Source organism: Pelodiscus sinensis, chromosome 28, assembly GCF_049634645.1.
Source record: "Pelodiscus sinensis isolate JC-2024 chromosome 28, ASM4963464v1, whole genome shotgun sequence".
In the NCBI taxonomy this organism is placed as follows: Eukaryota; Metazoa; Chordata; order Testudines; family Trionychidae; genus Pelodiscus; species Pelodiscus sinensis.
Window position 1 is genome coordinate 11,873,980 of NC_134738.1, and position 11,624 is coordinate 11,885,603.

Sequence of the window (11,624 nt, forward strand, 5' to 3'; positions counted from 1 at the left end):
TGGAAGAGGAGCCGTGGCCCTGGAGCACAGCACCTGCTTCTTTGGCCTAATCCTGGGAGGGGTGCAAGTGCTGCATTTGAAGCTCTAGCAGAAGGGCGGGATGCCTGCAGGAGTAGGTCAGCTGAGGTACTCAGCCCTTGTCCTGCCGCGGGTTTGCCTGAACCCCCTTCCCACGTATGCCTGCCAGCCCCACGCTCTGGCGAGACCGAGCAGCATGGACCAGCCGCAGGCGTGCGGCCGAGACCCAACAATGGCTAGAATTTGAAGCTGCCGAATGTAAAAAGAAAATCATCTGAGCTTAGTCGTGGGGCTTTGAATCCAGCCTGAAATTCAGGCACCTTAAAACCCCTGCTCCGTCCAGGTGCCTCACCCTCTCCCCGGCTTACGAAGGAAGCGAAATCCAGGGTGCAAAATGAAAAGCACTTTATTTTTTCTGAAGACATGAACAGAAAACAGCACAAAAACCCCCCAACACAAAACAAAACTCTTTGGTCTCTTCCGCGCCAGGCCCTAGAAGGCAAGTGGAAACGGACGTCAGATCTTAGCACGGAATCGGGGTAAAGCCCTGGAGAACTTCTGTGCTGAGGCGCTCTCCAGAGAGAAGCCGGGAGTTTGGGCCACCCCCCAAGTCCCCTGGCCCCGATTTCAGTGGGTTCAGAGCCTGCACGTGGGAGGAGCACTGGGGGAGAATTACAGTGCGAGAACCACCCTGAATCAGGGCCTAGTGGCAGGGCCTCCGAGGTCCATGCTTATTCTGCCAAGCCATTTTCCTGACAGCCAGTTACTGCGCCAGTAGCTTCCTGCCTGAAGGATTCTATTGTGTGTTATCCCCGTGGGCTGAGATCCCTGGTCCTCTCCTTGAATACCCTCCTCCAGCCGGGGGCGTTTGCTTAGCCATTTACCCACCCAACTCCCCAAGAAGGAGCATAGAATCGTAGGACTGGAAGGAACCCTGAGGGGTCATCCAGTCCAGCCCCCTGCCCTCACGGCAGGACCAAGCACCCTCTAGAATAGATCATCCCTGATAACAGGTCTGTCTAATCTGCTCTTCCCAATCCACAACCACTCCCGGCAATTTACTCCAGTGTTTCACCACCCTGTCAATTAGGACGTTTTTCCTAATGTCCAACCTCAACCACCCTTGCTGCAGTTTAAGCCCCTGGCTTCCTGTCCTGTCCGAGGTGAAGAAGGTTTCTCTTCCCTCCTTGTGACACCCTTTTAGGTACTTGGAAAAAAAGTGACGTTCCCCCAGAATCTCCTCTTTTCCAGACTCAACAAACGTCATTTGTTTCCCCCAGTCTTGCCTCATAGCTCTAGACCTTGAATCATTTTTGTTCTTCTCTGGACCATCTCCCATTCCTCTACATCTTCCCTGAAACGTGGTGCCCAGAACTAGACAATACTCTGACTGAGACCTCATCAACACCGAGTTGAGCAGAAGAACGACTTCTCCTGGCTTGCCTACAACACTCCTGTTAAGACATCGCAGCAGGGGGCCCATTAACTCATATTTCGCTTTGTCCACTAAGCCCTCCAGAGCCCTTTCCACATTATGCCTCCGTAAGCAGTCACTCGCCAGGTTGGACAACGGATTGTTCCTTCCTAAGTGCAGGATTTTGCATTTGTCCTTACTTAAATTTCACCCTATTTACTTCAGACCACTCTTCCAGTCTGTCCTGACTGTTCTGACTCATCACCCTAGCTTCCAAAGCATTTGCATCCCTTCCCTGTTTGGTATCGTCTGCAAGATTTACATGTACTCTCCATACCATTATCTAAGTCATTGATGAAGAAACTGAACAGAACCGATCCCAGAACAGATTCCTGCTGATCCCCACTGATTCTGCCCTTGCAGCATGAATGTGAACCACTGACAACTACTCCCCGAGAACGGTTTTCCAATCTGTTATGCACTTCGCTTATACTAGCTCTATTGAGGTTGCATTTCCCTAGTTTGCGAGCAGGTCATGGGAGACTGTACCAAAAGCCTTATTCAAGTCAAGATATACCCAGTCTACCACCTCCCCCCCATAAGGTATGTTGCCCTGTCAAAGCCTGGTGCAGCCAGAATTTGCCCCACGTGCGGACACCGGAGCCTCAAGATGCTGCCCCAAATCCCTGCCTTCATGGGAACCTGGGACAGATATGGGTCGCTCCATGGCAGGGTGCGGTAGAACCAACATCTCGGTGGCCGCTGTGCGCAGCCGTCTGGTGGTTTGCATAACAGTCTTACCTCACAGAGAGCTGGCTGCAGATCAGTCTATTTCTTTGCTGCCGACTTTCTCCCTCTGACCGTTCCTCTTCCCTGCAAAGGGAACAAAGACCGGCTATTGCTAGTTCCACAGCCTGGTAGCTAGGTACCCCTCGATTTCATGGCCTCGTTCCCTAGGCCAAGACGTTACCTCAGAGCTACTCTGCTCATGGAAGCTATTCGAGCTGGACAGCAAGAGCCCATTCACGAGGACAGGCCATCCTTGCTACAAGTCCAAGATACGTTCCAAAAAAACCTTCTAGCAAAATAACATAAAGCGGGGAATTTTTTTTTCCCCACAGCTGACTTCCATTTGTGCAAATTAGGGTGTGGGTTTTTTTTTTTTTTGCGTGACTTAAGAGCAAGGAATAGGAGGACATATAGCACATCTGTTCCTGCAAGTATCAATGACAGTAGCGCAGAACGGATGTATACCGGGGGCGACATAGTGGGCATGACCTGTATGCTGATCTAAGCCCAAGATAATTATCCATATGCCTGTTGGTTCTCTCTCCCTGTCAGGAGGGTGTTTTCATGTCTGCCTGCTCTGTTCCAGGGCTTATCAGCTAACTGGAAGCAGACAGGGGCATGTGACAGACACTCGCCAGCTGCTAGAATATTTGGTACTTGCTGACAATGAGGGGTGTAGGTCCTTCGCAAATGACTCGGCCTGAGCATGACTTGTGCTAAAAGCCAGTTTCCCTTTGAGTAATTCTGGTCAGCCAGCTCTAGACAGAGCCAAGCGGCGACAAAGCAGCAACCCATGAAATGGACACGCGAGCCCCGGGCGGAATTCAGCCACAGCCTTAAAAGCTTCAAAAGAGGTTTCTGTGCTGAAGCGGGTCCCCAGCCAGCGTTCAATGCTATTCACGGGTCTCCCGCCACCTGTCCCTGGGGCCCAGGCATCAGCGCTCGGCTTCCTACCTTGCTGAGAAAGGCGTCGTCGTCCGAAGGGGTGCTGCTGCTCGGAAGAGAAGCGCGAGGTTAGAGCCACGCCTGGGAGCTTAGGCCATAAACTCACAGAACTAGATCCTGCGCTCCTGCCGCTCGCTGGAACAATCCCGCCGCTAGCGATTAGGTTCTAAGGCGCTTAGACCTCGCTGATGGCTTTGGGCATGGGCGACGGGGTAAGGACATGCCAGTGTCAACTTCCCATAGCATCTCACAGGACAGTTATCATAGCATCACAGACCACGAGAGCAGGAAGGGACCTCGAGAGGTCAGTGAGTCCAGGCCCCTGCCCTCATGGCAGGACCCAGTAGCGTCTAGGCCATACCTGACAGATGCCTATCTAGCCTTCTCAAATATCTCCAGAGATGGAGCTTCCACAACCTCCCTACGCAGCTTATCCCAGTGTTTAACCACCCTGACAGTGAGGAAGTTTTCCCTAATGCCCAACTAAACCTCCCTTGCTGCAATTTAAGCCAATTGCCTCATGTCTCATCCTCAGAGGCCAAGAACAATTTTTCTCCTTCCGACACCCTTTTAGATACCTGAAAACCGCTATCATGTTCCCTTCTCTGTCTTCTCTTTTCCAAACAAAAGAAACCCAGACCTTTTAGTCTTCCCTCCTAGCTCGTGTTTTCTAAATCTTAGCAATTTGTTGCTCTTCTCTGGACTCTCTCCAGTTTCTCCACATCTTTCTTGAAATGCGGTGCCCAGAACTGGACACAATACTCCAGCTGAGGCCTAATCAGTGCAGAACAGAGCAGAAGAATGACTTCTCGTGTCTTGCTCAACACTTCTGTTAATGCAGCCCAGAATCACGTTTGCTTTTTTTGCAACAGCATCACACTGTGACTCATATTTAGCTTGTGGTCCACTCTGACCCCTAGATCCCTTTCTGCTGTACTCCTTCCTAGACAGTCGCTTCCCATTCTGTGTGAGAGAAACGGATTGTTCCTTCCCAAGTGGAGCACTTTGCATTTTTCCTTATTAAACATCATCCTATTTGCCTCAGGCCATTTCTCCAGTTTGTCCAGATCGTTTTGAATTTTGACCCTCTCCTCCCAAGCACTTGCCATCCCTCCCAGCTTGGGATCATCTGCAAATTTAATAAGCGTACTCTCTATGCCGATATCTAAATCGTTGATGAAGATATCGAACTGAACTGGTCCCAAAATAGACCCTGTGGAACCCCAGCGGTGATGCCCTTCCAGCAGGATTGTGAACTGTAAATAACTACACTCAGAGAACTCTTTACCCTTTGCTCTTTACCAGAGAGTTAGGCCCGGCAGCGTCCATGCCCAGCCAAAAAGGCTGTTACATTCGGGTTGACCTGGAGGTCAGTCAATATCACTATTCCCTCCCCCCCCGGCCTATGGTATTCTAGTACTCCCCTCTTGCCACGAGCTCGTTAGCTTCCACTTCTCTGGAGGTCAATCTGACAGCATCCCCACCATCTCATGGAGGGTGCTATCCAGAGAGCCCTGCACGGATACAAAATTGGTACCCGCCTCGGCAGAAATGACCCATCGATCTTAGCAGCCACCCCTGCAGAGACGGATCCCAGTGGAGAGAAAGCAGATCGCTGCGAATTTGCAAGGTTCTAGACACAAAATGTATACCCACATCCGCAAAACGGCACCGCGGATGCAGCTACCAAGTGGGTATCTGCGATTTGCAGGGCTCGAGATTCCCAGCCACGCCCCCCATCCCTCCGCTGATCGTACTCACTTCTCTTCCTCCTTCTCCATCTTCTTCTTCTGGGAAGAAGACGGACGCAGTTAAAGCTGACGAGCTGAGCACAAGTTCTAAGTGGCGGGAGGGGAAGGGACGTTGTCTTGTGAACCGCCCGTAATCCTCCCACATAGGAAGAACCGCATCGCTTGTCCCGATAGCAGGGAAATGGGTAAAGAGGAGCTGTAGCAGCATGAAACCTGGCCCATCCATGCAGGACTTTCCCCAACGAAGGGAGGGGTCCAAGCACCACCTAGTATATCCCAGAGAGACTTGTGACTTAGCAGCACTATGCCCGTCACTGAAATGCAGCCACCTCTGGGCTATAGCACAGCGAATAAACCTTTAGCAATATTATGCCCCAGGTTAGGGGACCCCCACGTGAGGGGCTCTGTCACTTTGATGGGCAGGAAAGAACACAGATACAAAACCACTCTCTGTTCTGGAATTTAGCTAAGGTGCTAAGTTTTCTGCAGGACTCACATGGTTTTCAGTGGCCACAAGCACTTCGGAGTCTCATGTGAGAGAGACTGCCTCCAGCAGAGACTGGTTCATTGGATGAGCCAGAGAGATCTTGCCAGGCTCAGGTGGCTAGCTCACTCTACTCTTCCACGAGTCGCTGCCGCACCGGGGGACAGACACGGTGTTTCACCAGGGAATTAGTGGTGCCACCAGGCAGGAACTGGGCCGTGCGACTGACAGCGGGAGCCCCCAGCCAGCCCGTTCGTGCGTACCTTGGCAATGTTACCCCTCTTGTTGGGTGCTGCATGCTTGATGGGTTTGGGGGGAGACTCCTCTTGCGAGGATTCTTCCTCAGCCACCTCCTCTTCCTCCTCCTCCTCCTCTTCATCCCAGGAGAGATCTGGTATCACTGCAAAGCAGAGCAGCCGTGGCTCAGAGCAGGTCACACGCCACCAGAGCAGCTAGCCACGCCGTAGCCTCTCGGGGTATGTCTACACAGCGTGGCTATTTCCGGATACCGGAAGCATAGCTGCCCTGTGGCTTGACTTAACCCGCCCGTTATTTTGAGCTATTTTCAAAGTACCAGGCGTGCTATTTCGGCTTCCCTGTAACCCTCGTTCCACAGGAGGAGACGGGATGTCTCGAAATCGGGCGTTATTTCGAAATCAGGCACTGTGTAGATGCGCCCAATTTCAAAAGAAGCTATTTCGAAATAGCATCGAGGGAAGAGACCCCCTTTGCGTAGCACACGTTGAGGATCTTACTTCGAGTTCAGGGTGCTGTGTAGACACCTCCTCGGTGACCAGCTGCGGGAGTCCCACTCCAGGGCTATGTCTACACTTGTGGCTTCTTGCGCGAGTAATATGCAAATGAGGCTAAGCGTGGAATATCGCCAAGCCTCATTTGCATACCGAATGAACCACCATTTTTTTCAGAAGAGGCTCTTGCGCAAGAAAAACCTCCTTGTGCAACGCCGTTACACCTATTGCTTTTCAGGAAGAACGGCATTGCGCGAGAGGGGTTTTCTTGCGCAAGAAGGGGCAGGGTAGACGTTCCTTCTTGCGCAAGAGCCTCTTCTGAAAAAAAATGGTGGCTCATTCGGTATGCAAATGAGGCTCGGCGATATTCCACGCTTAGCCTCATTTGCATATTACTCACGCAAGAAGCCGCGAGTGTAGACATAGCCCAGGGGTTATCCTAGCTCCGGAGTAGAGCCAGCCCGACAAGCTGTGGTGCGTTACGGCGGAGACGTGCCCTGCTCCAAGGAGTGGGTGTCCGGGTTCTAACTTGAGCCAGGGTGGGCCCCGCAAGAACGAGCCTCCACTCCCGGAGCTCCCTGGCCAGCCGCCCCGCCTAGAAGGGGCAGGGCCGAGGGGAGGGAACCTGCGGTTAAGAGGCCTGCGGCGCCCCGGCTCGGACAGCAGGAGCTTGTGGCTTTCCTGAGCCTGGAGATGGGGGAGTCACTGAACTGCATGGAGCCTAAGGAGGTGCCGGCTCCTGGGTAGGTCTTGGAGCCCGCGGGAGCCAGAGGGCACTGCACTGACACCAGGGCCCAGACCCCGCTCCCCCCTCGCGGTGCGGGCTTACACGTCACGTGCTGTCCGGTGATGTAGACGGGGCCAGAGCCAGCTCGCAGCCGGAAGGTGACGGGCGGCGTCAACTCAACCCCCACCATGGTGGCCTGCAAGAGAAGCGTTATAGGATGGGCCTTCCCGTGGGCGGCGGGCGGAAGAGGCAGGGGACGGCAAACTGCCTGGCTGCCCCCTCTCCACCCACATTCTCCCCCCCCCATTCAGCACAGCTCTCCCAGTCTCCTGGGGCTGCCCGGGCTTCACCTTCCCCGCGCTCCGGGGCTGGGAGGGTGCCCGCCTGCCCGCCCTCCCCATGCTGGGGGCAGGGAGGCCAGGGCACCTCACCTGTGTTCGGGGGAAGGGGGCGCTGCCCCTACAGTCGGGGAGGGGGCATGGCTCCCGAGAGGGGCGGGGGGGGGGGGGGCAGGGCTGGGGGCTAGCCTCCCCCAGCCCTAGGTTTCCAACTGCCCACTTTCCCTGCAGACAAACGCCAGAGCCTGGCAAGACGCCCTCTGCAATTCTTCCCCCCCCCCCCCCCCCCGGTTTGTGCATTGTCGGGGCTGAATTTTCTAGGTCCTGGCCTGCTGGGGACGCTCCCCCACGCCAGCGAGGGTCTCTAAGCTCTGTGTTGAGACCCAGCTGGGAGCTGTACCTGGGTCACAGCCCTGACTCTGCCACAGCGCCTCCTGCTGGCCAGTCCGGGATTAGCACGGGATCGCCTGCCAGCAGCTGGCTTCCCCCCCAGCTCTCCTCCCACGTGGCCTCGGCCCCCACGTCTCTTGCAGACTGTGATGCCCCTTCCCCTGGGTCGGGCCCCGCAGCAGCCCCCCTGTTCTGGGGTCCTCCTCTCCCATGCAACCCACCACGTGCCTCAGTGCCCCACTGAGGTTCAGCCTCTAGCCCTGGCTTCCCTCCGGGGCAGAACTGGCCACTTCATCATTGGCCTGAGGGAGTTGGACCTGCCACCGATTCCTGCCCTGGCTGCTCCTCTGCAGCCCTAGTACCTCCCTGTCCCCGGTCACCAGGCCTCAGCCTGAGCTCTCCTGGCTCCCCCCCGCACTGCTCTATCCAAGGCACCCTGCTAGCCGGCAGCTAGGTCCCTCTCCCTCCAAAGCAGGAGAGACACTGAGCTCCTCCTGTCCAGGAGCCCTCCTTATAGGGCCCAGCCAGGCCCTGATTGGCTGCCTCATGCCTGCTTGTGATTGGTCCCCAGGGCTGTTTTCATCCTTGCCTTGCCAATACAGGGCAACCGCCCTGTCAAGTTGGAAAACAGGTTTGCTTTGAGGCCTGGCAGGATCCTCAAGCACGGTCTTCGGGAAGGCGGAAACGAGGGCACACTTATTTTGGCAGGAGCGGGCGGCTGCGCAGGTGCACTCAGCCTTCAGTTCATGCACTTCCCCTCCCTCCCGTTTGCTATTCCAGCCTGTCCACCACCCAGGGCAGCACTCCTGCTTGCACCAAGCCTGGCCTTTCTAGCAAGCAGAGTCTCGCTCCAGGAGTCATTCCCAGCTGGGCTGGGTGTTTTGCTTGATCAGAGCTAATCCCAGGTCCGTGTCCCCCTGTCCTCCCGCAGAGTCCATTATGGATACGTCTAGACTGCAAGCTTCTTCCGAAAGAGCATCCGCATCGCAAAACCGGACTGAAAAAGCCATCAGCTTTTGCGCAAGAGAGCGTCCAGACTGCATGGACGCCTCTCGAGAGAAAGCCCCGACTGCTATGCACAGAATGAACACCGGGGCACCTGGGCTTTTTTCGGTTGCCTCTTTTCGAAAAATGTCCCTGTTCTGCATCCACACACGCCTTTTTTCAAAAGAGCTCTTTCGAAAACAGCGTTCTTCCTCGTAATCTGATGTTTACCGATGTTGAAAACCCTCCCTGCGTTCTCTCGATTTAATTTCGAAAGAACGCGATCGCAGTGTGGACGCAGGTGAAGTTTTTTCAGAAAAACAATGTAGTCGAGACATACCCTGAAAGACTCCTCTCTCCCATACGCCATCGTGCCCCCCGCGGCACTCACCATGGGCAGTACTGAAGGTTTCAGGGTTGCTAGGGGCACGGGCGTGGTATCCTTGCTGTCCTCCGAGGGGACAATCTCCACAACATTGAACTCGTCTTTGGCTCGCTCACCTAGGCAGATCTTTGGGGGAGAGCAGGAGTCGTCAGCTTTTAGTAAGAGAATTCCAGCCATGTTGGCAAAGGCTCCATCGTTAGACTTCTCCCCGCCCACCCGCCCAAACCCAGATCGGGTTCCAGTCAAGTCTATAGTGCTCTAGGATTGGCCCCAGCCAGGTTCTGAGGACCATCTCTTGCGGGTAGCTGGCCCAGGAGGTCTGGAAAGGAGTCAGCACCCCCCCCCCCCAAGCTGTCCAGTTTGATGGGCTCAGGAGGTGTCCTGGTGTTTTGTACGCCAAAGGTGGCGAACCTTCTAAAGTGGGGGTGGGGAACTTCAGGCCTCGCATCCCCCGGCTTGCCTGGATCAGGACCCCGAGGGCTGCAGGCCTGGAGCACATAAACCCGCCCTCGGCTCTGGTCAACAAGCACGAATGAGGCAAGCGAGTAATGAGCTAGTCTCTTCTCTGCCTGCAGCGTTTGCATCCTCGGCGGTTCCAGGACCTAGGCCGGGGAAACTTCTTCTCCGCCCCTCTAGATTAGCTTCCAAGGACAGCTGACGTTCAGCTACCTGTTCAGCCCCAGCCCCACCCGCTGCCCAGAGAACCTCTCCGAGCAAGGCACTTACCGTCCGCAGGGCCAGCTGCTGCTCATACTTCCACTTCTGCGGGATCTGGAACGTGTAGGTTTGCTTCTCACGGCTTAGTTCACACCCTGTGGCGGAGGCAGACGGCAGAGGCCTCGTCAGGCCGGCTCAGCTGAGAACGTGCTGAGCCGTGTCTAAGCCAGGCACCGGCGATGGGGCCAAAAGGGAGGGATGGAGAGGAGACCTAAGGGAAACCTCCAGGACCTAAGTGCCTTCAGCCTAGAGGTGGCAATTGGACTCCCTCCAAGCTCTTCTTGGCTTCCTGATCCTGTTTCTAGAGCCAAAATCGTCCCATGGAGCCATCACAAGCCTCAGCCAACCGGTGCCAAGAACCACTTAAGACGCAGGGGAAAGAGTTCATGTCCTAAGAGGGGCTCCTGGCATTGGCCATTGTCGGCCGATAGGCTAGATGGGCATTTGGTCTGACCCAAGACGGCCGCTCTTCTGGTCTTAGCTTGGGGAGAGAGGAATGGGGCTAAAAGTAATCTGGCAGCTCCATGCAGAGCTAGCCAAGAGGAGACTGTGCCAAGAGGATTTTCAGAGCTAGCCAAGAGGAGAGACTGTACCTGACGGCCTTAAGAAGCGGAGCCCATCCTCTTCCCTAGAGGAGAGCCCTCCAGATACTCCCTCCAGAGCTACCAAGGTTCCCGTTGATTTGTCAGAGGCAGAGAATCATCACCCCTTGGAAACGTGTTTTCGTTTCAGCGGGGGGCTACGATTGGCCGGGGAGTCTTGCAAGACTCTTCCTGGAATAGCCCAAAGCCACCCCGTTGGGACAGCTTGTATTACAGTCGCAGAGAAGACACGGGCAAGTTGGGGCCCTGCTGTGCTAGGAGGACAACACACGGCACTCCCTGCCCTCCGGAGTGTGTAGCACTGCTCAGTGGTTCACGTTTTCGAGATTAACCCCTTTCCAATGTCGGATCTGTCTTGTGTACTCCCCAAGTCTGGGGGACGGACAGCTCAGTGGTTTGTGCATTGGCCTGCTAAACCCAGGGTTGTGAGTTCAATCCTTGAGGAGGCCATTTAGGGCTCTTGGGCAAATCTGTCAGGGATGGTGCTTAGTCCTGCTGTAAGGGCACAGGACTAGACTCCAGGTCCCTTCCAGCTCTATGAGATAGGTATATCTGCAGATATTAAGTCTCACCTCACTTACAAATGACTTGCTTGCAGGAACCAGAGCAAATACAAAAAAGGCCATGGCACATTAATACTGAGAAATTGCTGCTCATGGTCTCATTTCCACCATGTAATTAAACACCAATGGACCAGCATCTAATATTATTTCTAATATAATATTTCAGTGGCCAGCTCACAGAGCACGAGAAACAAGTCACTGTCTGTACAAAACATTAGTTTGCACGGGCTTCGCCGGTGCTTTTTATGGAGCCTGCTGTAAAACCAAGCAAGTGTCTGAATGAGTTGATGTCCTCCCGGAAGACCTCTGGCTTCCCCACGGGGAACACGTACCCTGATTGAGAACCACTGGGCTAGCCAACAAGATGCAACCGGACAGGCAAAAAAAGCAGGTGGGAGGCAGGACAAGCCCCAGGGATAGTCATGAGACAGGTTCTTACCCCAGATGAGAGACACCGGCTTCTCAGATTTACTGTCGCTGTTCGTACTGCTGTTCAGAGCCATGGGTGCTAGGAGGGAAGGAAGAAAGCAACACTCAGAACAGAGCCTTTCCCACAGCACTGAGACGGGAGTTGAGTTTTCCATGGAGTTTAGGCCAAATGGAAGCATTAGCTGGTTTAGTCTGATCTCCTGCATCCTACAGGCCAGTCTTAAGCCACTGAACTCCGGATCGGAAGAGTCCACCATTCCCTCCTGTCCTAGTTTGTTCCAACAGTTAACACCCTCCCGGTTAGCTTGGGCCTTGTTTCCAACTGGAATTTTTCTGCTT

At 54.6% G+C, this 11,624-nt stretch overlaps 1 protein-coding gene across 4 annotated transcripts; it reads right to left on the reverse strand.

The window, feature by feature from the left end:
- Positions 1–406: 406 nt before the first annotated feature.
- On the reverse strand, positions 407–11,364 carry NPM2 (nucleophosmin/nucleoplasmin 2). Of its 4 annotated transcripts, none has more exons than XM_014579756.3 (9): positions 11,296–11,364; positions 9,701–9,786; positions 8,981–9,100; positions 6,980–7,073; positions 5,665–5,801; positions 4,928–4,953; positions 3,176–3,212; positions 2,234–2,305; positions 407–510 (listed from the first exon to the last, which is right to left on the reverse strand). In XM_014579756.3, exons 1-8 carry the CDS (start codon positions 11,357–11,359, stop codon positions 2,261–2,263), a joined length of 609 nt encoding a protein of 202 aa, XP_014435242.2. In that variant the 5' UTR covers positions 11,360–11,364; the 3' UTR covers positions 407–510; positions 2,234–2,260. The 4 variants fall into 4 exon arrangements, with proteins under 4 accessions (XP_014435242.2, XP_006135607.2, XP_014435243.2 ...); XM_006135545.4 differs by having other exon boundaries at positions 4,928–4,956; XM_014579757.3 differs by lacking the exon at positions 4,928–4,953.
- Between the last annotated feature and the right edge of the window lie 260 nt (positions 11,365–11,624).

Bases quoted from the DNA above. Each gene is read 5' to 3' on its own strand.
- NPM2 (XM_006135545.4), bottom strand. From the start codon at position 11,359: ATGGCTCTGAACAGCAGTACGAACAGCGACAGTAAATCTGAGAAGCCG. The intron at 7,074-8,980 runs GTGAGTGCCGCG...CTTCTCTTGCAG, and splicing joins AACCTTCAGTACTGCCCATG to GCCACCATGGTGGGGGTTGA. The intron at 5,802-6,979 runs GTAAGCCCGCAC...TCTGCTTTGCAG, and splicing joins CACCGGACAGCACGTGACGT to TGATACCAGATCTCTCCTGG.